Source organism: Solanum lycopersicum, chromosome 2 (genome assembly GCF_036512215.1).
Source record: "Solanum lycopersicum chromosome 2, SLM_r2.1".
NCBI classification, from domain to species: domain Eukaryota; kingdom Viridiplantae; phylum Streptophyta; class Magnoliopsida; order Solanales; family Solanaceae; genus Solanum; species Solanum lycopersicum.
This window is the reverse complement of record NC_090801.1, coordinates 56,796,333-56,820,748: the sequence shown is the minus strand read 5'-3', so window position 1 is coordinate 56,820,748 and position 24,416 is coordinate 56,796,333. Positions and strand designations below refer to the sequence as shown.

The window sequence follows — 24,416 nt, the reverse complement described above, 5'->3', positions numbered from 1 at the left end:
AAACTAATAACTTACGTCAAACAATATTTGTAATTCTTTCTCTTGATATTTAAGAGAACTCTTAAAACATAAACAGTAGATGAGAAAAGGCGTTGCTCATCTCTTAAATAGAGGTCTCAATTAGACTAGATTAAGGAAAATGAGGCAATTTTCCATGAATAAAACTCTATACGATATGAATTCAAAATAATCAATCTCCAGTATAAAAATCACGTAAAAAAATGACAATCAAACATTCATGCTATACAAAGCTTATTATAGGGTAAGATCGAGATGGAGTGGCGTTACAGCTCTCTCTTTACCGAAAGAGACATCATTTTAACTCCGGATCGAGTTCTTTTAATAAACGTTATAGTTATAAAGAGATTTGACTATATATAATAACGAGATCAAAGACACGTGAGTGTCCCATGGTAGAAAAGAGAGTGACGTGGGTTGGATATGAGTAAAAAAGACAGCTATAGTAGAAAACCAAAGAACAGAAGCCACGTGGGAAGTACATGTGTCGGCTACGGTCAAATGCCGGTGCCAAGTAGGGACACGTGTTTCAGTATATTAGTTTCCAAATGGCCCAAATGTTTGACTGAAATTACAATACTCACCTATAAATCTTATAAACTTTTTTTTTTCTATTTGAGACCTCAGTTGACTTTTCTACCCCTCATTAATGTTGTCAAGCTCATAATAGCTTTTTTCTGTTTTTTCTTATTTGTTTCATCCATATTTTATTATATATATATATATATATATATATATACATACACTTGTAAATATTGAAGAGCTAAAATGTCATGGTCATTTATAAATGAACAAAAGAAAATAAATTTTTCAAATCTTTTTGTGAGTAAAATGAAGTTTTTCTATTAGAAAATAACATAAATTAAAACGTCTACCAAATCAATCCTCCTAAGTAATATTATTATTTATATTAATTATAAAGTAAATGAATTGAAATTTAAGATTTTTAATTTTTTTTTTGTATATATCAAAATTAATTAATTAATGATAGTAAAATAAAATTATTTTTAATTTTTTAATTTATCAAAATAAATAAATAAAAAGAATAAAAAATTATTAGAAACAGAGAAAATAATGTATTTCGATATGTTGTGCTCTATAGTGGTGGAGCCAAACAATCATATTAAGATTATTCAAAGTTCTTTTATTTATATTTTTACCATATTTAATTTTTTTCTCAAAAATTAAAAAAAAAAGCTTTGCAAACAATACAAAAGCGGAATAAATTATATTTAAAATTTTCTTGGAGATTAATATAAAAATTCTGTTGAAAATTATTTTACTATAAATTTTCATACTAATTTATATATAGATTTTGAGTCCCGTGAGTATTTTTCTTTTTGGGTTTATTTGTTAACTATAATTATGTACGTACGAGTACTGAATATTGTTAAAATATGAGAATATAATGGTGTTGAACTAGTCAGATTATTATTTAAATATACATTATATATATGTTGAATTTATTAATATATCGTTATAGGACTTTTTATTATTATAATTTATGTGGTTCCTCTAGATGTTTACATCTAAATATTAATTGAATACCTCTTCTTTTACGTTATTATCTTGCGTAAGAGTCAATGAGCAGAATGTTGTTGAAATTGTCAGAATAATTTTTATATTTTAAAGTTAAAGCTATTTATTTATCATGTATTTATTTGTTTAATTAATTAATTAATTAATGATTATCTACCTAGCTTCCATTTTAACTAAACCACGATATATATTCTATTGAATCAAAATTCGAATAAAATGTTCCAATTTGCTTTCTATAAAGTATGTATTATTTGTTTGTTCACCAAAAAGAGACAAGACACTTAGTTTGTAACGGTGACAAATTTGACTACATTTGATTTGAAGTGTGAAAAAGTACTAGATTTCAAATTAAATTACTGTAAAATTTTAATATCATCACATTTAAAATATTTTATTTTTTCTAATTACGTAATAAAAACTATATAATCATTTTCTTCTTTTTGTATTTAGGGTCCCCATAATTTAAAAGCTCAAATTTGCGAAACATGTGGTAAAGCAAAACGGAATACTATAATTTACCATACACAATATTTCAAGAAGAAAAATAAATAAATTCAAAGATAGGAACAAAGAAGGAAAATGCTTACTGCAGCTAGATGCATATATATTCGATCCCTTTCAATTCATGTGATATTATTTGATTTAATATAAAATTTAAAACAGAAAGAGATTTTGAAATTTGAAATCTAAAACAGTTTTTGATCATTTGTGTAATTGTTAAATTATTTCGTTAAATATAAAATAAAAAATTTTAAAATTAAATTATAGAAAAGATTAAGATCTTGCTTTTAAATCAGATTAAAAAATGTGTAACGTAAATTGAAAGTAGTGACAAATGACTAGACCCTAAAAATTGGACTTAAAACTTTGTCAAACCTTCTTTACAAAAGTGGGGTCTACATCTATTCTTTTCAAAACTTATATATAATCTCTCATTCTACCATTAAAATTTAAAATACATTAAAAATAGACCTTAGCTAGCTCAAAACCAAGAAAGGAAAAAGAGAACTTGTCAAAGTTTAATATATAGACACATTATCAACTTCTTGTCAAACCCCATCCTCCTCACCCCACCCCCCACCCTCAACAAAACAAAAATCCCTTTTCTTTCTTCTTTCTACTTCTTGTTCTTCAATATGGGTGATGAACTAAGAGATTTGTACTATCATCAACCATTTCAAGAAGATATTAAGCACGATTCTTCAATGGTTCAAAATATACATATGCTTGATCCAACTTTTATGAGTTATACTAGTGAGTATTTACATGGATCAAGTAGTGATTATATTACTAACAATTCACTTGGAAAACCCTTTGGATTTTCAACACTTTCTTCACTTAAAGATGATGATATTATGAAACAAGATCATGTTGATGCTAATGTTAATTATATTAACAATAATAATGATGTTGTTGGAGGAAGTGAAACCCCAGTTACACCAAACTCTTCAATCTCAAATTCTTCATCTAATGGTGATCATGAAGATTCTAACAAGAAAGATAAACAAGTCAAGGATGAAACATTAGAAGATGGTGAAGATGCATCAAAAAAAGAGTAAGTACTTTCTAAAGTTTTTCTTTTTTTATCTCTTTTTTACCCTCACATTTGATTTATTTTTTCATTGATATGTATAGGAGTAAAGCAAAAAAGAAAGGAGAAAAGAAGCAAAGGCCACCAAAATTTGCATTCATGACAAAGAGTGAAGTTGATCATCTTGAAGATGGATATAGATGGAGGAAATATGGACAAAAGGCTGTTAAAAATAGCCCTTATCCAAGGTGATTTTTTATTTTTTGCTCATTTTTGTTGTAAAGAATTCATAAAACCCTAAAAGAACACACTTTTCCTACATCAAGAATCCATATAATTAAGGTAGCTAGTTAGTCAAATCCATGGTATTTAACTAGTGATTTGATAACAAACTTTCTTTTTCTTTTAGTCCACATGGTTACCTACTAGTATGAAGATTGTGTTCCCATTTCCCACTTCCCTAAGTTGTGTTCCCATTTCCTTGTTCAAAGAAATTAGGCTTAGATTCAAAGGTGTACACTAGTCAAATCTTATTATTCTATGACCAATCGAAATTTCATATTTCTGTCAGATCCTTCTCATGTAATCTTTCGATCTCTGAATAATATCACGATTTTCTTTATATAAGAACTATATTACATAATAGTAACAATTTTTTTTGTAATTGTAGAAGCTATTATAGGTGCACAAGTCAAAAATGTCAAGTGAAGAAGCGTGTAGAGAGGTCATACCAAGATCCATCCATTGTTATCACAACATATGAAGGTCAACACAACCATCATCTACCAGCTACTCTCCGCGGTAGCGTCGCAAGGATGTTGAATCCTTCCATGTTAGCACAACCATCACCATTAATGGCACCACAAGCAAGTTTTCATCAAGAGTTCATCATGTCACAAATGCCTCAATTTTATGGACATGCCAATGTTTTTGCAAATTCCTCTATGTATCATCAAAATCTAAATCATCATCAACAGATGCAGCTACCTCATCCTCATCATGATTATGGACTTCTACAAGACATGGTTCCTTCTATGTTTAATCTTAAACAAGAACCATGAGGCTTTGAGCACTAATTAACCCTACTTGAAACTTTATAGCTACTTAATTCTCTTTCTTTCTTTTTTGGTAGTAATAATTTAGAGATATTATAGATGGACTCTTCCTTAATTATCTCATGTAATATATATATATTTTAGTACTTCACCATCATATATATACTATATCTAATTTCTCTTCTTTCTTGATCTTATATATAGATATGCATGCCCTTTTGAGTTAATGTTTACTCTTAATTAAGGTGGATTTGTTCAACATTAAGGTAAACTAAGGCATGGATTACATAATTCCTTTTGATCTTAGATTAACTTGAATCATCTTATATTCCCAAGCTATACGTGCATTTTCTCATGTAGAGATGGCAAAAAATGCTATACAACACATGTATGACGATAGGTGGATCCAGAGTTTTGAGTTTTGAGTTTCTCGTTCTGAAATTTAGAAAATTAAGACAAGTTAATAGATCTTCGATAAATATGAATTTCTTAACACATGTATATAGTTTTGACCAAATTATGTATACATAACTAGAATATCTTAGACATATTTTATAGGCTTATAGCTTAGCTTGGGAGCATAATATTTTATTGTTCTTATAAATTTCTTCCTTGCATTTTGCTCCTATATGACTTTTTTAATCCAAAATTGCAAGTTAATTGTTTTTTCGGATGATATATAATAAACTAATTGTAGGCTAATAAAAATTGTTTTACTTTTCTAATTGGAAATTAATAGAACAAGTCACATCTCCATTGATTAGTAAAGAAATCCTTTTTTAAGGCAAAAGCGAATTCGTATCTCAAAAAAAACGTAGTTCGTGTAATAATCTTAAGTTAACATAGAATAATATCTCTGCTCAGAACTCAAAAAAAATCACAGTTCATGTAATAATCTTAAGTTAACATAGAATAATATCTCTGCTCAAAATCAACTATTTTTGTTAATATTTTATAGATTTTTTAACACAAAATACTTAAACAGGAACAGAAATTATCAGGTTATCGTTAATCCACGCCTTTAAGACTATATAACCCATTCATTTAAAAATTGAACTCCTTTTATGGAAGGGTAATATTTGTTGAATTAACCAAAGCACGTGGTGTGACCGCAGCATTTTTTTTTGTCCTCCACCTTTTAGATGGCAAAAAGACTTTTGTTATAATTGATATGAATGAATAATTAAGGTGTTATGAACTTTAGTGATAAATTGTCATTTCTATTGAGAAGACATATAAATAAAACTAGAGTAGGAATCTCAAAAAGTTTTTGAGATAAATACAATTAATATAATGAACACCACGATAAAAACATTATACTATATATAAATATTGGCTTTTGATATTACATAATACTATTTTTTTTAATCATGACAAAATGTAATACTTATTCTACATTCAAATTTTAATTATTGGTGCAATAGAAGGAAGGTTTTATTCAAATAACACTCAAGTGTGACTTTGAACTAAGAAAATGATGCATACGTAAATAATATTTTGAATAATTTCGTAAATATATCCATATAGAATCATAAGAAATAGAATATGTTAATGATGGTGGAGGACTAAACTATATATAACATATACAAAGAGGGGGAAAAAAACAAACTTATTTTAGTTTAAAATGCATTGAAATTCAAACTAAATGGTCCTAGCTTAGCTTTTTCTTTTTATAAAATTGAAAAATAAATATTGAAGGTTAGTTAGTTAACAGCCCCTACGGTATCAAAACAATAGTTCCACGAAGATTTGATTTTGTTTATTAAAACCTTCGTATCTGATTGGTTAAAAATAATATGATTTTCTATTTATTTTTATTTATTCATTATATTAAAAATAGATATTTATTTTTATTTGTTCAATTTAAAAAATAACAGATAATTAACCGTATCTCCTTGTTATTAATTATTTATATTATTTTTTAAAATTTATTATATTTTAAAAATATTTATATAGTATTATATGAACTAGTTAGTGTGAAGAAAAAGCAAAAGTCAAACAAACAAACAAAAAAAATAGGATCCAAAAAATCGGCTGGCTTTGATGAGAAAGGCTCAACAGTCAACCAATAGCTATTTGACTTTGACTCTATTAATTGATAAAAACGATACAAATGGGGAAAATATTTATTTATTTTCGAATAAAACTAAATAAGTTGGTTCATAAAATAACAAGTTGCAGCAGAATTTAAGCAAAAAATTGTTTTTCTTAGAACGTTTCAATAAAATATTGGAAAATTTCATTGTTTGTCTTTAGCTTTAAGAAAGAACAATTCAATATATTTATACTAAACTTTTTGGTGGGAATGCTAAAGTTTTGTGAAAAAACAAAGTTGAGTACACATCTGTTCATATTGCAGCTTATTAATTTGGTTTTACAAAATGCATGCAGTACCTTTTAATTACTCATTTCTTATTTAGCGTATATAGGTTCGAGCTCTAAAAATAAATTTGTCCCTTTTTTTAATTTTTAAAAAGAAGTATTTTATTTGTTTGAAGTGATTTATTTTTTTGATGGTGCACCCTGTTTTGACAATATCATTTAATTTATTGTACTCTCCTTTTCAAAATTTTAAGTCATGCGACATCTCAAGTTAGGCTGATATAATGTAAACTTCAAATAAAAGTTTCATATGATGTACGATATGCATTTTTGCTTGAAGTTCAAGTAAAATGGATGGACTTTAGTTATTTTTGTTCTAATCGTTAAACGTTTTTGCTTGAACATCATTTATTCACATATACTTAGGATAGGAAATGAGTGAAATCAAATGAAAATGATTGAATTTTAGTCAAGACTAACATCAAATATCATTATATTATATAGACATGCAAACAAAAAAAACCTTTAAAAATGAACGTAAGTTGAATAACATCGTATAATTGGGTATTTGTATCGCCCTTTTAGCAGGGTGACAACCAAAGTTATAAACCCATGAAACACATATGATTGGTACCACCTATCTAAGTTTAGATATTTAAATGACTCATCCATTTATTTACTTGGCTTGTTTTGATTCGTTCAATCCAACTCATACAAAAATCGGACTTATTATAGCTCAAACTGATTCATGAAAAGATCTTATTAAATATTTTAGTTTTTCATTCTTGTTTGATATGCTATAAAATCATTTTAGTCCAATTAATCTTTAAACGGGTAAAATTTCGTATATATAGAAATCTATCCTATTAATAATCCACTTATTGATTAACTTAGCCCATGTATATTTCCCCTTGTTGTAAAATGTTTTACATATATTTGTTCCCAAATATAACATGTAAATCCAAGTTGACCTCAACGTTCCTCACATGAAAAACTATTATTTTGTGTAGGAAAGACTTTGATATTTGTATTGAAATTATTATATTATTAAAAGATGGGACATAGATTTGAGTGAATAAAATTAAAATATTTTGTTATAATAATATTGAAGATGTCAAATAGTATTAAATTAGGTGAAGCACATGGAAAGAGTAAGTCAAAATTCAAATAGCGATCCTCCGCCATATGAGGGTAAATTGGAATTATATACGTACCTCCAAACACAACACTGGTCAATTTTGTTATTATTAGTATTATTTGTCACTTGGGAGAATAATTGACCATAAATTTGGCATGCCTAATAAAGAATTACATATTCTAGCAAAATAAACATTTTTTTTGCATTCACAAAATTATCATAACTATCAAAAAAAAATTGTTTAATTAAGATGTATACTTCAAGAGATTAATTTTATTATTTTGCAGTTTTCTTAATTTATTGTTATTTTTAAAAATAATAATAATAATAATGGGATGGAGTTGTCGGTATGCGTTTTCCTACTAAATTCTGCAGAAATTTCAGGCAATGTTTTTCATAATTTTAATACAGAATGCGGAGTTTATATAAATTAAAATTTAAAAAAATAATCTGAAAGTAAAATTAACTTTCATCTTGATTTGTTTGCTTTCTGATAATCGACTAGCTTAGCCGACATAATTAGTTCATATTAGATTTGTAACTGATACTATCAAATCATGCCTGTAGTATTGTTATATTCTGACTCTGAGTCTGCGTTAATAATTTATTTTCTAGATTATCATTAGTTAATCAAATCGTCTAAAAAGTAAAATTCAAGTCCAAACAGTGAATTCTGGAAAATAAACTTCACCTAACATTACGCTTCGATATATTCCAAATATTTATTGGCTCGAAACTTTTCAATCGAGAGATGTTAAGCCCAATTAATGAACCAGAGTGACTTGATTTTGTAATTCAATAAAAAAAAAATGACTCTGTTAGAGATAAAAACATTAGCGATGAATAGTTAAAGTTTTGCTGAGTAGACAACACAAGACAAGTACACTTATCATGCCTATATTTCTTAATAACATATACGACTATGAAAGGCAAGCAAAAATATTGAATACATTTTTGTGGTAATTGATATTGTCCCTCGAATTTTGAGGCAGAATCTGAAAATAATTCCTTCCTTGTGTGCGTGCTCCAATTTAGCAACTGCTACTCATACTATTGGCAATGAATATCAACATCTCTACCCCATTTAAGACAATAGGACAGATTTCTCTTTTCCATATCTAGTTGTGACATCTTTCTAGAGTGACCTCTCTCTGTGACAGTTTCATCCGACCTGCATTAGCATTCGATGATTCATCCACCAAATAGGAAAATGCACACTAGGATGATGAAGTGACAGAGCAGATGGCATCAACTATGCATTGGAAAGACGGAAAATGCTTTTGTAAAAGATTATATGCAGAAACTATTTTAACTATCTTCTGGGTCGTTTTCAATGTTTTAGGGTAATGCATTTGAGTGCTAACAGTATCTAAGTGTTGGTTTAACAAAATGATAAAGAGAGTAAGATGTGACATGGAGTGTATACTAATAAAAACTGACTTCTGATTACAAGGTAAAAGAAATCATTTTCTCCCTCAAGTAAAAAGTCTTGTTATTTTGAGAAAAATGTCTTCATTCAGACAAACCAGACAGCACATTTTTTTCTTTTTTTGGTTAAGTAGAGTATAAGAACTTACACATCAATGAGGGATCTGAAGAAGAATAAAAGAAAGGCAATATATGGACACAGAAATCACGACGCCGGCAATGAAGTTGTGAAGCAGCTTCTGATTGTCTCTCGTGGGTACGAAAACTGTCTTGAGTGTATTCGTTAGTTCAAAAAGCCTATATGATATCTGCAGAAGGATAGTGGAATGCCCGACTGAGAAAACAGATGGAGAAAATGGACCAGATATGATCACAGCTAAAAATATTCAGGAAAATGACAAGTGAGAGAACATAAGCTTACCAAAACATATATTGCAGTGACAAGCATAAAATTAAGCAAAGGATAATCTGGGATAAAGGAGAGGAGCCACTTAGGCTGTCCATTCGGCATATTTGATCTGCACATGAAGTCAGGAAGCAATAAGAACTCAAAACATCCTGGCCTTATCAACCCAACCAACATAAAACTATAGATTCTCTGATGAGATATAATCATGGGGAAAAATTACACTCTGGCAATACAAGGAACCACGCAAGAGTACTGGGAAACTTTAGAGACAAGCTGGGAATAAAAAAGTATATTATGTAGGAAAAAGGATGTCAATCATTCACAGAAAGAATTGGTACAGTAATTCCTCTAAGAAATTTAGCCACACAGAAAATGCTCAAGTTCAGCAAATTACTTGGAAAATGTCACAGGGTGATGGAATGTTTTGATGGTTCATGGTTAATCAGATAGAGGGCGATTATTGAATTGCTTAAACCAACTACATTACAAGTTTAAATGGTTAAAGATAAATATTTCAGGTTTGCAACATATCCCCCTTATGTGCAAGCTGATTCTCTTTTCTTAGGTTAAGCATGTGAAAAGTGTTGATGGGTGACAACTGACAAGTGAGACTCAATGAAGGATCTAAGAAATACCACATCAAATTGTGTGAATTGTCATCTGGAAGTTCAAATACTAAATGTGGAACAGTTTGATTGATTTATTTCAGGTCTGAGACAACAACCATTATATTTAGAAGAAGAGTAAAATCCACACACCTCAGCCAGATGTGGAACTGTGAGATATAGGTTTCCAAGGTGATTTTTCCCAGCCACCTAGAAAAGTAGAGCACGTAACAGTTAAAGAAGCAGAAAGAAATACAGTCCAGCTATGTTTAAAGATGAGATGAAAAAATTAATCTTCTGGACAGGAAAAGGAAGGTACAAGGTCTATGATTGAGCACCAGCAACAAATGAGTCAATAGAATCTTACGCAAATAGAGTCAAAGAGAAATTCCGTAGCTCCTGAGTAAAATTCCGCAAGCAGATGTAAACACTGAAAAAAGGAAAATAAAATGAGAAAGTAGCAAAAGACATCAGGAGAGAAATCAACAATATACTTTCTTTGTTTTGGCACATCATAGGCAAACAATGGTTGGTGCCGTATACAAAGTTCACATTTGGAAATGAAGGGTTAATACAGAAATTAAAGTAAGTCTAATACATACGTTATGGGAATCCACGACGTGTAGGGATGGAACTTGTTGTATGTGTTCTTGTCCAGCTTGTATACGTATTCAAACCATAAGTACCCAATCTGAGCAAGACCGATGAAAAAACTTTATGAATTGGAGGAAGAAGAAAATGGGAAAAAGAAAGACACTGTAGAAGCAAAATAAAATTGGTGTTATGCTAGAAACACGATAAATCTACTCACAGCTACAGCAACAGCAACAATTGATGTCTTAATTGTTCGTCTCCGCTTAGGTTCAGACTCCTCCAGTTTCTCCATCCATTTTTCAACCTGAAAGGACAAGATACACCAAATGTAAGTCCTTTACAACAAATGAAAGACAAAAGAATTAAGAATTAGAGTTCTATTAAGCTTACATTAGGGTGAAAGTAGGCATATATCATGCCAATAATCCATATATAACGGTCCAGCCCAGATCTGAAGTGCCATTCATGCAACCGAGGAAGATCTGGTTTGGCTGGATCAGTGTACCCTACAGTTTGATAAAGTACAAAACGATCATCAGGTGACATCGGTTAAGCCAGAATCTATAGAAAGATAAAAAAAGAAAGGACAACAAGTAAAAGGGGGAAAAGGATTCTTTGGCGTCACCCTACTACTTGAAATACAAAATACCACTTGAAACAGTTGTTTAGCATTGCCACTACAATTATATATGTCACGTTTCTTGCATATAATCATTGCACCTAAGATAAGCACCTCTTAGCACAAATATTGGTCCATCAGTCCATTTTGCTACAGATAGGTGACTTTCATGAAGATGTCATATCAAATTCTACAACTATCTGAATCATGTTACTTTTTGTTTTGTTGTTGTTGATAACCGTTGTGTCCCGGCACACCTTGACTAATTGCACGGGATCCCTTATACCTCCCAACAGCAACATGTATCTGTCCACCAAGGCTAGGACACGGAAGAAATCACCTATTTTTTTTGTGTCTCTACTGGGATTTGAACCTGAGACCTCATGTTTTCCAACACATGACTTATGGAGATATTAGTTTTGAGAACTTATAACCAAATTCCTAATGAAGGCATTTGTCATTACTTATAGCCATACTATTCATCTTAAGCATAATATTGCATGAAAAAGTAGGTAGCATTTTCCACAACACAGTTGAAGTGACATCCAAAGGGAAGTCCTTGTCCGAGCTCAGATAAAGCAAGTATTAAAAATAAATTTGGAGAAAGAAAAAGAGCAAGTGCACCGTAACCAACCTAACATAAATGTGAAAGGGCCCCAAAGAAATTCAAAAACTCCAGGAATCTCCCAAATCAAGATAACAACAACCACGCACATAACAAACTTCAAAGCCATTACTGATCTTTTGTCGTTGTAGTTGTAGCCAATGCCAAGGGCTCCATACACCATGAGAGTAAAAAGTGTGTGCATTGGGCAGATGTAATACAGCACATAGTCATTGTTAAGAACAATACAACAAAATATAACAAAGAAATTCAGCCTCCACATCATCTGCACACAGGACAAAGTTTACTACATTAACAACATTGAACCTAGAAATGTAAGATTAAACTACCAAGAGTCTTCTAACTTAAGGTAATAAAGTATAATACATAATGTTACCTGAGCAAACCGAGCAAGACTAAAATCTTTTCTGATGTAATAATAAGAGAAGTTCCCAAAACCGGTCATCCATACATATGCAGCAATGAAAACACGAATGGCATTGTATATCTCTGTTGCAGCAAAATAATGATAAATCAAAAAGAGGACCTGTTGCAAACAAAAAGAGGATTATTTAGACGCTGCAAACATCATACACTGAAAGAGAAAATACGAAGAACCAGGCCAAATCCACAGGAAATATAAATATATACGCACATACATTGAACAGAGATTCTGCATGATTTACTGCTTCTTAAAATTAACAAATTGAACAAAGAATTGCAAGAATCATGGTGCGACTTCGTAAATTATTCACTGAGGAGACGGAGAAACAAAGAGAGCAAATGGAAGGTATTGCTCTAAAGAATTGCTGACTAGATTTACTTCTTACTAAACGGAAGGATAAGTAGATCAAGAAAAATCTTATCGAAAACACTTGCCTGCATCCATCCTTTCCACTCCTCTGTCTGATGACGGTTAAGATAAAGCAAGGATTTTCCAGAAAATGCTGATTTGTCATTGTGTTTCTTGAAAGAAGTCATTGCTGCAACTATGATCAGAAGACAATAGAGAAAGAGGAAGAGATCCCGATTGTAGCTCTGTTCACGGAAAAAAAACAAAACAGAACCTTGTTATTTTGAGCTACACTTGCGAAGATGAAAATATACATCTTATAACTCCACAATGGAGTTGGCAAACTGAAAGTATGATTCCAGCAATGATGCAGAAATCATATGATGTCCTGCGTTCTAGCCAAACACCAATGCAGATCCTGTACTAAACTCTAAAAACCAAGAATTAAATACAAAACTAAGGGGATGAGCACAAGAAAGCAAAGAAGACAACAAATTTATGTAGAACGAGTTTGATGCTTGTGGTAAAAATTTCAAATTGGAGAATCTGAACTTTCCAAATGAACCAATTAAAAGTAAAGACAGATCCAAAATTTTCTCCAAAGTAGGAATGAGTTTACACATTAGCATGCAAATCATATATATGCTAGTAAACCTTCTTTAGGATAAGACTAAAATTAGCTCCATTGAAGCAAAGCATGCTGAAGTTTTGATAAAATTCTTTCAAACAACATTACGACAGAAGTCACACAGCAAAATTCCACATCGAACAGTTCAATCTGGATATTACCTTCAGGGAAAAATAATGCAAAAGAAGATTCAAAAAACATTTAGGTTGAACTAGCTGTGTATATTTAACAAAGTATGCAGAAAAGAAGTTACTCAAGATGCACTACCAATGGTGGAGCCAAGATTGGATTTTCACTAAGGGGTTTCAAAATATAAAGAAGTAAAACACGAAGAAGCCAAAGGGGGTTCAACATCTACTATATATATATATATATATAAATGCACGACTCTACCTAGCTCCACCTCTGTGCACCACAAAGTGCTCGCTCATTCACATCCACGATTTTATTCAAAAGCATGAAGTAGAAAGTCATATTATGATGCATTATTAAAAAATTAAAAGGTCATGAACCTTGGTAGAATCTGCGAAGAAGTTTGTGCGGTCACAGATATAGAAATAAAATAGGATTCCCCCAAATTCGGACCTGTATGATTGAAAGACAGCTCATTAGTACGAGGAAAAAGATGCATCCTGCATAATCAAAACAACCAAGAGACTCACATTGCCCTTAAAGTTGCTCGATTTTCAAGCAAAAAGGAGTCCTCCATCGTAAGAAACCTATAAAATTAAAGAAGTGTTTCATGAAGAATTTATAAAGAAAGTTCAAGGAAAATCCACCAATCTGCACAGTGCACTGACCTAACTATATTTGTTTTTATTGATGAACTAGACACCTTCGTAGATGCAGATTTTGACAGACCTCCTTCCAGTAAGACAGCTCGATCTTCTTCCTTGATTGTTGCATTTTCCAATTCAACTAGATTGTTGTCTGAATGACTGCTGTCACAGAGAAGACAACAATATGAGATTAAAAAGAAATATAATTAAGATAGTACAATTGTTTCTATATTTTGTGTAAATAAAACAATCACAGTTGCTTTCAGAAATCAAGTTGCCTGAAGATACTGTTCACTAATGATTTAACAAATAGCAGCCATGTCTACAAGGTCCATGGTGAATACTGAAGGGGCTATATGAGTTCTCGTACTCTTTCCTTTTCCTTATCGGATGGATTTCAACTGAGTGGTTATTTCCATTTTGAAAATCGAGTGAGTCAACTTAGTGAGGTGGGGGGGGGGGGGGGGGTTGTTTACTTCAATGCAAGGATTGAGCTGTTTAACTTACACTTTAGATGGGAACAACCACTTCTTGTACTCCAACCACTCAGAGTATAGCCATGCAACAAGGACGGGTATAAATCCAAGCAAAAATGACACCTGCGACATAAAGGGAAAGCCTTCAGTATTCTAGATATATTTGCCTTAACGAAATCAAGACAAAACAACAAACCAAAGAAAATGATGAATTGAAATGTGTTCCACGTTGCAGCAGCGCAAGTGCAATAAATCTTACTCCATAAAAACTAAATAATTCCACAACAACATGATTCTACAAGTTAATTAATAGTGACTCCCATCCTCCACGAATTGAAACCCACATTTCTCCCTCTCTCTCCCCCACCCAAGCAAACGAACAAAATAGTAGAGTATCTTTAATCCAAATACACATGTTCCACCCAAGCAAACGAACAAAATAGTAAAGGATCTTTTGAGAGTCATTCCTTTGTTGCACAAACTGGTAAAGCAACGAGAAGCTAGGGTTATCACTTCATGGGTGAAGCCACGCGATTCAAAGAAATTTGTGTTTCAAACAATGACGCAAACATGATCAAAAGAAAAATAAACAGTTCTTTGTATCACAATTTTGAGAAGTTGGATTAATATCGGCAGTATTACATATCAAATGTTGAAATTGATTATTTCAATCGCAATTTTAGTATTTTAGTCCTACAGTCTTATATGTTTGGTACTTCTTAATTTTCATAAAATTTTGCGCTTTACTTCTCGCTTTTCGCTTCAAGCCCCATGAACCTTGTAGCTTTCGAGCACTTTTCATTTATATAAACACACCGAAGATCAAATTATTAAAACTATAAAGTATATAGAATTTGATGGATGAAACTTTAGAGAAACATTTTAAATTTCCGAATTACATCTTATTGATAACGAACTCAAAATCAAATCTTTAACCGTCTTATACCGCTGTTAACCACCCTACTGTTTCATCAGCTCTAATAACGACAGAACTACGAATATAATAATAATAAATCAGCATGAGCTTCCAAATTATTGCTTCTACTGCACGAAACAACAACGACAACAACATGCTGCAACCCTCACTATATAAACATGAGCACTTGAATCTTAATATAATTTTGCCGTTTCACCGCCTAGCGAAAATAATGTAGCACATCAAAAGAAACCACCTCAAATTAACCACTTCAATATACTTCCTAGTACTCAAAGCAGAAATAAAAAATGGAACAACAAATATTATCACTAGCAAAATAGCTGTTTGTAACATGCTAGATTCTATAATCAACAACAGTCAATTCAGCCTTCAGATTCCATCTTTGTTTACAAAACACTAATCATTCGTTTACGGTCAGTTAGAAAAACTACATCAATAACATGCTGCAACTATAAACTAGTAAACTCAAAATTTCACAGGAAACAACTAGATCTCCTCATCTAAATGCTCTTATATCAAAATTCAGCAAGCTTCTTATCATTTTAACTAATACACTTCAGTAGTTATACTCTTCAAACAGATCCGACTCAAAAGAACTCACAATTATTACACATTTCGATAGTTCCAACTAGTTATCGGATCCAAATCCAAAATTAAACTTCACTAACTTAATAAAGGTTAATCACTCATCACTACAACACAAAACGATCAGCAAAAGTATTACTACCTGTCCAGGCGTTAGAGGACCAGAAACTGCCGCCATTTTCCCCCAAAATTATAATACTATATGGATCACCGACAAGTGAAATCTACCGATTCCGGCGAAATTGAAGCAGAGAAAAGCTCAGTAATGAGATTGTGTATATACGTACATTATATGTACGTATATATTGAACAGAATGAAATAGGTATATATATAACACAGAGAAGAATTGTTTTCAAAACCCTTCCCTATATGGAGAGATCTGAAGCAACGAAGAAGATGACGAAGGAGACTAGGGGGTGGGGTGGGGTGGCGGTGGGGGGTGGGATGGACGGAACGACGTCGTTAGCTACCGACTACTGTATAAGCTTTTGGGTTCAGATTTATATATACAGAAAAATTGTCTCTCTTTCTTTTTCATACCAACCGTTGATGGCAGCGGTTGTGGTTTTAGGTGATTTATTATTCGTATTGAAATCTCATTAATTTAAATTTATGTTTAGTATAATTTGATAGTATTTTTTATTTTGAATTTTTTTGTATTTAACATTTGATGAAAAAATAACTTCATCCGCGACGTCACATGTTTTAGTGGGTTTTTTTCATTTAGTTGCTAAAACATTGTTTTTGTACGCGTTAATAGCTGTTTAAGGTTTAAATATCGAAAAAATTGAATTAAAATTACCGGATTCTGTGTACTATCAATGCATTGAAAGTATATAATCACTATCATAGTAGACTAAAGAATTAAATAGTAAGTAATAAATTGGAAAAAAAATCTAAACGAGGCGGAAAAATATTGAGTGATTTGTTCTCATTTATTTACGTTTTGGTGAAGAAAATTACATAATACTTTGTATTGTTATGTATTATTAGGATATGACTTATGTATTATGTTATTAATGAAAGTGCGTGTAAACTAATCAGACACCACAATTATAAAAAAATATGAAAAGAACTCCTTGTAGAGGAGTTATGGTTTTGAATTTGTTGGGGATTAATGAGGATTTCATTTGAATATATTATGCATTGTATATTCCCTAACTTACTACACTACTATGGATTAATTGGTTGAACTCTATTACATGAACAAATTAATTATTGAGATATCATAATTAGAATTGATTATCATCCTTTTGTTTTAAGAAGTTTAATCATGATTGTAATACTAAGAAAGCCATTAATTAAGTTATCTTCCCACCTGCCCACATACAAAACCAACATTGTTTATAATAATTAGCTTAATGCAATGCATATAAGATCATTAATCACCATGGTTAATCCATATTTAATTTGCTTTATGAGTACATATAAAGCAATGAATTTTGTTAGGTGGGTTACAAGAATTGTTAAGAGCATTTGGTAGTTATTCTTGTGTTTCCACTTTGAGTGAAACATTTTATACCTTAGCTTATTTTGTCTAAGGCATTAATTGACAAATTAGGATAGTGAAACATATCAACAATAATTTTTTTTCTTAAAAGGTGCATTCAGCTAAGGCAAGAATTTATATATAAAAAAATATATGGGCTACTATTGAGACACAAAGTACTTATAGTTATTTAAAAAAAATTTAATCGTTATAAAATGATTTAAGATTTGTGAGTTTGAAATTGAAATAAATACATTTGAAGTTTGGTTTGTCAAAGTTTAACTTCAACACAAATTGGAAGCAAGCTAATTTTTGCAACAAATTTTGTTCCTCTTTTTCTCGTAAGATTTATTTATGATTTGAGTGCGCTAGTGATATATTTTTTCGAATTAGAATGATTTAGATATGATATTTTTATGAATATTCTACAATTTATAAAATATTCGAGATGTTTTTTCAAGGAAATATATTACCCTTCATATAGGCATGAATTAGAGTTTAGCCCCCAAGAATCCTAATTGGAATTGAACACACCTTGAAGAGTTCTAACTTGAACACGTCTTGTTGAGTCTCACACAATTTTAATGTCTACAAATGCCCCCTACTTCAAAACTTGTTGCAGTGTAGACTTGATGAAATTGAAACACGAGTCTTGAAGTACAGTACTCATTCTTCCACCTTTACGGTTTTATGACTTCGATTTGCAGATTTGATCTATGAGAGAAGAGATGAAGGGGAGATTTGGCCTCCCTTGATCGTATCAAATTGTTTACAACAAATTTTAACTTGACAGAAAATAAATTACAATCACAATAAAATATGAAGAAATACAAACTTTATTGTTAAATATGAGCGTGTTAGAATTTGTTGATGGTAAAATTCACACTGAAAAAATAATTAATCAAGAATAAAAAAATATTGCAACAAATATATTTATTAATTTCAAAACTCGAGTGTTCTTGGGAATTAGTATGAAAATTCGCAGGAAACTAATTACCAGGAAAATCCCCATGTAATTCATAGTTTTCTAGTAATATAGTTCACCTCTCTCCACTCTCTATCGTCTATCGCTTTACTCTCTCCACTCTCTGTCTTCTCTCTCACCTCTATCCACATTTTTTATAGTGTTATATATGTATATTAGTTTGATAATTGTATATATTTACTACTATGCATGCATAAATTAAATTTGTATACAATTGAATCGAGTTAAAATATTTATTTTTGTATATCATATCTCTCACTTTATAGAAACAAAATATAAAGGCATATGAAGTCAAAAGGATGAAACAAATATATGATTTCTCCAATAATTTGACATGACAAAATAATAATATAACCTTCCACCTAAAACAAAACCAATAATAACTCACATGAAATGAACTATATATACAAGTGCAAGACAAAGAGAAACTAAAAGGAAAAAGATTTTTTACTTTAGATTTTGATATTTTATATAATGTTTATGTTGTGAACACAAGTCATTAGAAAGTGTGAATTGAACATTAAAAGAAAAAAGACAGTAATCGCTAAGGTACCAAGATAAATAAATATTTAATACTTATGTAAGGCAAAGTACTAACATTTGAGTTTTCGGTTCATCAATAACCTAATATCAAAATCTAAAAATGTACTAATAACTATATTTTTTTCAAAACATTAAAAACCCGTAACCCAATAAATAACATTTTTTATTCGATTTATTGATCGATTCAATTTATGCACACCTCTAATATCTATTAACTAGATTTTTTTAAAGACATTAACTAAACATAAATTATTATTTTTTTAAAAGGATATCATAAGATATATATTTTTTGTCTCTATCTTTCTTATAATTTATCTAAAATAACAAGTAGAAGTATAAATTAAAAAATATTTGACAAATAAATTTGAAAAAACACAAATTACGTACTACCCAGCTGTATGGACCCCGAAACAAGCATTACTGCCAAACTTGATAGAGGACACAATTTATACGTTATTCACGATGCGTCAAAACTGGGCCCTTTTTGCTATAAATAACAATCCATCAATATCTCAAAATTTTGTGTTAGTTTATTTTTACTTATTTATTTTAAATTTTTAAAAAATAATTATTAATATAGATATTTTATTGTACGATTCAAATTAACTAAAATATATACTCCTTGAAAACTAATTTGAAGAATATTATATAACTATAACTGAGGATACAAAATAATAAAAAATTAAGATAATGCACAAGTAAAAACGAACAGAATGAGATTGCCATAGGCAATTGCAGGGTGGAGCAAACACCTCTTCGTCGAAAAATATGTTGTATGTAAAACTAAAATTTTGATTGGTGAAGCAAACATCTCTTCATCGAAAATTATATTGTATGCAAAACTAAAATTTTGATTTTATGTATATTATTTTTTTTTATGACAAAGGAAATCAGCAGTCGCTATCCTTTTGGGTGCACACAGGGTAAAAACCCGCTCTTATGCAATAGCTCACAAACCACATAGGAGAGGCAACCCGCACCAGGCAAGCCGGGTGCGACGAGCTCGATCCAGAAGGCAAACCCCTTACTCTCACTGGCAAGGGATTTCGATATATATATATAAGATTAGTGGTTAAAGGATTTGTGAAAAATTCTTGAGGTCGCAAGTTTCAAGTTCAGCAAGCATCATAATTATTTGTTTACCACAACAATAACACTTTTTAATGAAAATACTGACTCCGCTGGACAAATGACAACCATTCATTGTGCACTATCTAATTTACTATATAAATAACTACCTATCGAGTTTCTCACTTGATTTATTTTCAACAAGAATTATTCCTTTCTTTCTTTTTACCAAAAAATTGAAGTCTATGAGATGGGGGATTCTCCAGCAATAGAGCTAACACTAGTACAAGGTGAGCTTCTTTACTAATTATCAACTACATACTTCCTTTTCTATATAAGAAAAAAAAAATCATAGATTTCATGGCAGTATAAAAAGCAAAAGTATAGATTTACTTTCCAAAAAAAAAGTCCTAAATTATTGCTCCACTTTTATGTTAGTAAAAATTCAGTTACTTTAGTGTCATATAAATTCATATTTTATCACACACATATATATATATAGTTGACTTATTTTAATCTGATGAAATAATATTTTGGGATTTTACTGTTATAGTGAGTTAACTTCATTGGTAAAATTATATGATTGCTTTTTGTTGGATTTATTTTAGAAGATCTAGATAAGCATGTGATAAAAACAAGTTACATATATTGGTTATCAACAATTATTTATTTATGTGTTAAGAGAGTAATTTTTTATGTTTTAGTTTATATATATTTATCAAGAAAAATATATTGTATATGCAGTCAGACATAGTTATCGATTAATGCAGTATTTAAGATCAAATTAAAGTTTTATTCTCATCACTTCTTACTTGTAGTTTCTATTAGGTGAGATCTGAGGGATAAAATATACGTAGATCTCATTTTTATCTTTTATCTTTTTTTGATGAAGTTGGGAGGTTGTTTTTAATAAATTTTTGCCTCAAAGAAGATGTAATCCCTAGCAAGATAGAAAGAAAAATAACAATAACAAATAAAGTAAACAAAAATAATAAATTATAGTAAACCGTAGAATAAGATACTATGTGAATGTGAGTACTAAATGAAAAAAAAGGAAAATACCCTCAACTCTCGATATAAAAATATAATAACAACTAATTGCCTATTAACTTTTTTATTCTTATCTTCAAACCTTCGTATATATCTTCCTATATAGGATATAAACAATTTTAATTTGGTAAAACAGAATTCTTTTGTTTTATTGTTCTCCAGACAACGTTCAGCAGTAAAACATGAAATTAACCATATGCACAACTTTGTTAATCTGCTTGGCCATTAATATTTAAATTATATATAGAGAATTTATGCACAAAATACTATAGTGAGATTCAATAAGTTTAGTGTAATATAGTTCATCTGAAAATCATTTCAATAATGCGGCAAATCAAAATTTTGTTATTTTTCGTCTATATAAATGTGCATGTGCAGCCACCACACGATAGTTAGGGTGTTCAATTGCTTATCTCTTATCGAAAAATAAATATTACGTATATAAGTAAAATATTATGCAAAATGACTAATAAATTTATTAATTTTAACTATAATAAATCAGTCAGATACTTTTATTGATTTTTGATTTCTTGAGTTTGATTTTTTAAGGGTTTGATTTTTTATTTAATCAATAAAAAAATAATGAAAAAACAAATATATAACTTTTTCAATAATTTGATCGATGTGACAGAAAAATAATGTAATTTTACTAAACACTCAAAAAATAAAAACAATAATGACTAATATAAAAAGAAATATACAAATACAAGACAAAAATAAATAAGAGGAATAAGGTTTTTACTTTATAGGTGGGTTTGGTATGAAGGAAAATATAATGTTTTCCTAAAAATAAGTAGATTTTGACTTATTTTCTCATTTTGGTTAGTTGAGTAACAAATGTATACATTTATTCACTATGTGTCAAAACTTGAGCCCCAAAAACAATATTTCTTGCTAAGAATAACAATCCATCAATATCTAAAAACTCTCTATTTACTTATTTATTTTGAATTGGAAAAAGACTTAATTATGTCATTAAATTTTATAAAAAAATTTATTTGTGTTATCAGTTAAAAGTTTGACATATTTATATCATTATCGTTATAGTAAAGGCTCATTCATGCTATTATTTTTCAACATGATTTTGCAAAATTATTTTTGATATGTGACCAATTATAATTCGGTCACGTCATTAATTTTTTAATAAAAAAAATTAATTCAACTTTTATTCAGAATTTTAATTTTTTTAATTGAAAAATTGATGTTGTGGTCAATTATAATTCGGTACGTCATCAATTTTTTAAATAAAGAACGACAATATAATTAAGGACGGATTTAGAAGTCCAGCTACGGATTCAACCGAATCCATTAGATTTTACTTAAATAATATATTTGTGATAATAGAGTCATTACGTATAAATAATAAGTTTAGAATCCAATTATTAACCTTTGGAATAGCCATATTAAAATTCTGAATCAATAAAATTAAAATTCTGACTTCGCCTCTTACTGATACTTTGTTTTATCTACATGGTCGCTAATTATGAAATCTTATTTTTCAACAGGTGAAGAAGTTAAAAGAGAAGAAATCATTCCTCAGAATGAATCTCAATTAAAAGGTCCAACTTTGGTACATTACAAATGGTGGATCCAAATGATCATTTATTCAATATTAGTTCTATCTACTCAAGCTATAGGTACACTCTTAGGTAGAATATATTTTGAAAAAGGTGGAAATAGTAAATGGTTAGCCACATTAGTACAAACTATAGCCTTCCCAATTCTCATCCCTTTCCTTTTCATAAAACCAAAAAAAACTAATAAAAACATTGAAATAATCAAAAAACCATCTTTTATAATTGTTACTTCACTTTATACTATACTAGGTTTATTTATAGCTGGAAATTGTATGTTATACACCATAGGTCTACAATATCTTCCTGTTACAACTTATTCACTTATTTGTGCTAGTCAATTAGGTTTCAATGCCATTTTCTCATACTTCCTAAATAAACAAAAATTCACCCCTTACATAGTAAACTCATTAGTAATTCTCACTATCTCCTCTACTCTCCTAGTTCTCCACAACGACGATCCTAGCGAACCTACCAATAATAATGAAACGTCTAGACAAAAATATATATTCGGATTTTTATCTACATTAGCTGCCTCTGCTGGATACGCGCTGATGCTTTCTACAACACAACTCGCTCTTCAAAAGATCTTTAAGAGAGAAAGCTTCCGTTTGATCATAGAAATGTCCACTTATCAGTCGATAAGTGCGACTATGGTGTTATTAATAGGGCTTTTCGCTAGCGGGGAGTGGAAAAAGTTGGTGAAAGAAATGAATGAATATGAATTAGGGAAAATTAGCTATGTTTTAAATTTAGTTGGGACATCTATTTGTTGGCAATTTTACACAGTTGGTTCAGTAGGGTTAATATTTAAAGTGTCTTCATTATTTTCAAATGTAATTAGTATATTAGGTTTGCCTGTGGCTCCTGCTTTGGCTGTGATGTTTCTTCATGACAAGTTGAGTGGTATTAAAGTGATGTCAATGGTGTTGGCAATTTGGGGATTTGTGTCATATATGTATCAACATTATCTTGATGATCTAAAGGAAAAGGCTGAGAAAAAGAGGGGGAAAATTAGTGAAGATTTCTGAAGTTAATAATCTCATTGAGAGAAGTTAAATTAGTATATGACATTTTGTATTCATTATGTTGTATCTATAGTTTATGAAATTTTTCATATCTCATTTGGTATAACTATATGAACTAAATATGTATTCAGTTCAAACTTTAGTACTACATCAAAAATTTATCTACAGTGACAAAAGTGTAATTGTCAATAAAAAAAACTTTTTTAAGTGGCATGACACTCTCTGTAAATGCCCCTAATAGCGATATTGGATTCAATAACAATTAACTAATCTTGGTAAAGACTTTAACACTCTTTATTAATGTGTATACCAAATATCGCTAAAACGCTAGTTTTATTATAGTGATAGACATTTATTAGCGTAAAGTATAGGTGCTATCTAAAAAAGGGACCACAACACAACGGTAAAACATATGCCGAAAAACTTTTGAGTGTGAGTTAATATTCATGCGACGATAAAATCGTGTAACTCTCAAGTGGGACTCGAGAAGTTGTGAGCAGAACAAAACTTTGTTTTTAATTCAATGACACTTTACTTAGAGGCATAAGTTAATGGGCTTAGGGTGTTCAAAAATCTAACTCAATTCAAACCTGCAAAATGCATGAAGGCATATAATGT

The 24,416-nt window shown here is 30.2% G+C and overlaps 3 protein-coding genes across 4 annotated transcripts; 2 read left to right on the top strand and 1 right to left on the bottom strand.

Annotated features, from left to right (window-relative positions):
• Positions 1–2,377: 2,377 nt before the first annotated feature.
• LOC101264783 (WRKY transcription factor 71-like) lies at positions 2,378–4,326 on the top strand. Its single transcript, XM_004232967.5, has 3 exons — positions 2,378–3,112; positions 3,193–3,336; positions 3,759–4,326. Exons 1-3 carry the CDS (start codon positions 2,694–2,696, stop codon positions 4,147–4,149), a joined length of 954 nt encoding a protein of 317 aa, XP_004233015.1. The 5' UTR covers positions 2,378–2,693; the 3' UTR covers positions 4,150–4,326.
• A 4,055-nt stretch (positions 4,327–8,381) lies between these two features.
• On the bottom strand, positions 8,382–16,609 carry LOC101254052 (protein REDUCED WALL ACETYLATION-like). 2 transcript variants are annotated; one of them, NM_001329125.1, is made up of 16 exons: positions 16,203–16,609; positions 14,570–14,661; positions 14,084–14,224; positions 13,946–14,002; positions 13,796–13,868; positions 12,742–12,900; positions 12,260–12,409; positions 11,893–12,148; positions 11,030–11,145; positions 10,857–10,943; positions 10,648–10,736; positions 10,413–10,475; positions 10,199–10,255; positions 9,453–9,549; positions 9,181–9,339; positions 8,382–8,774 (listed from the first exon to the last, which is right to left on the bottom strand). In NM_001329125.1, the coding sequence occupies exons 1-15, from the start codon at positions 16,236–16,238 to the stop codon at positions 9,184–9,186; spliced, it is 1,629 nt and encodes a 542-aa protein (NP_001316054.1). In that variant the 5' UTR covers positions 16,239–16,609; the 3' UTR covers positions 8,382–8,774; positions 9,181–9,183. The 2 variants fall into 2 exon arrangements, with proteins under 2 accessions (NP_001316054.1, NP_001316053.1); NM_001329124.1 differs by having other exon boundaries at positions 14,084–14,221.
• Positions 16,610–20,163: 3,554 nt separating this feature from the next.
• On the top strand, positions 20,164–23,935 carry LOC101261573 (probable purine permease 10). The gene is made up of 2 exons (XM_004233037.5): positions 20,164–20,436; positions 22,702–23,935. Exons 1-2 carry the CDS (start codon positions 20,397–20,399, stop codon positions 23,799–23,801), a joined length of 1,140 nt encoding a protein of 379 aa, XP_004233085.1. The 5' UTR covers positions 20,164–20,396; the 3' UTR covers positions 23,802–23,935.
• Positions 23,936–24,416: the final 481 nt, after the last annotated feature.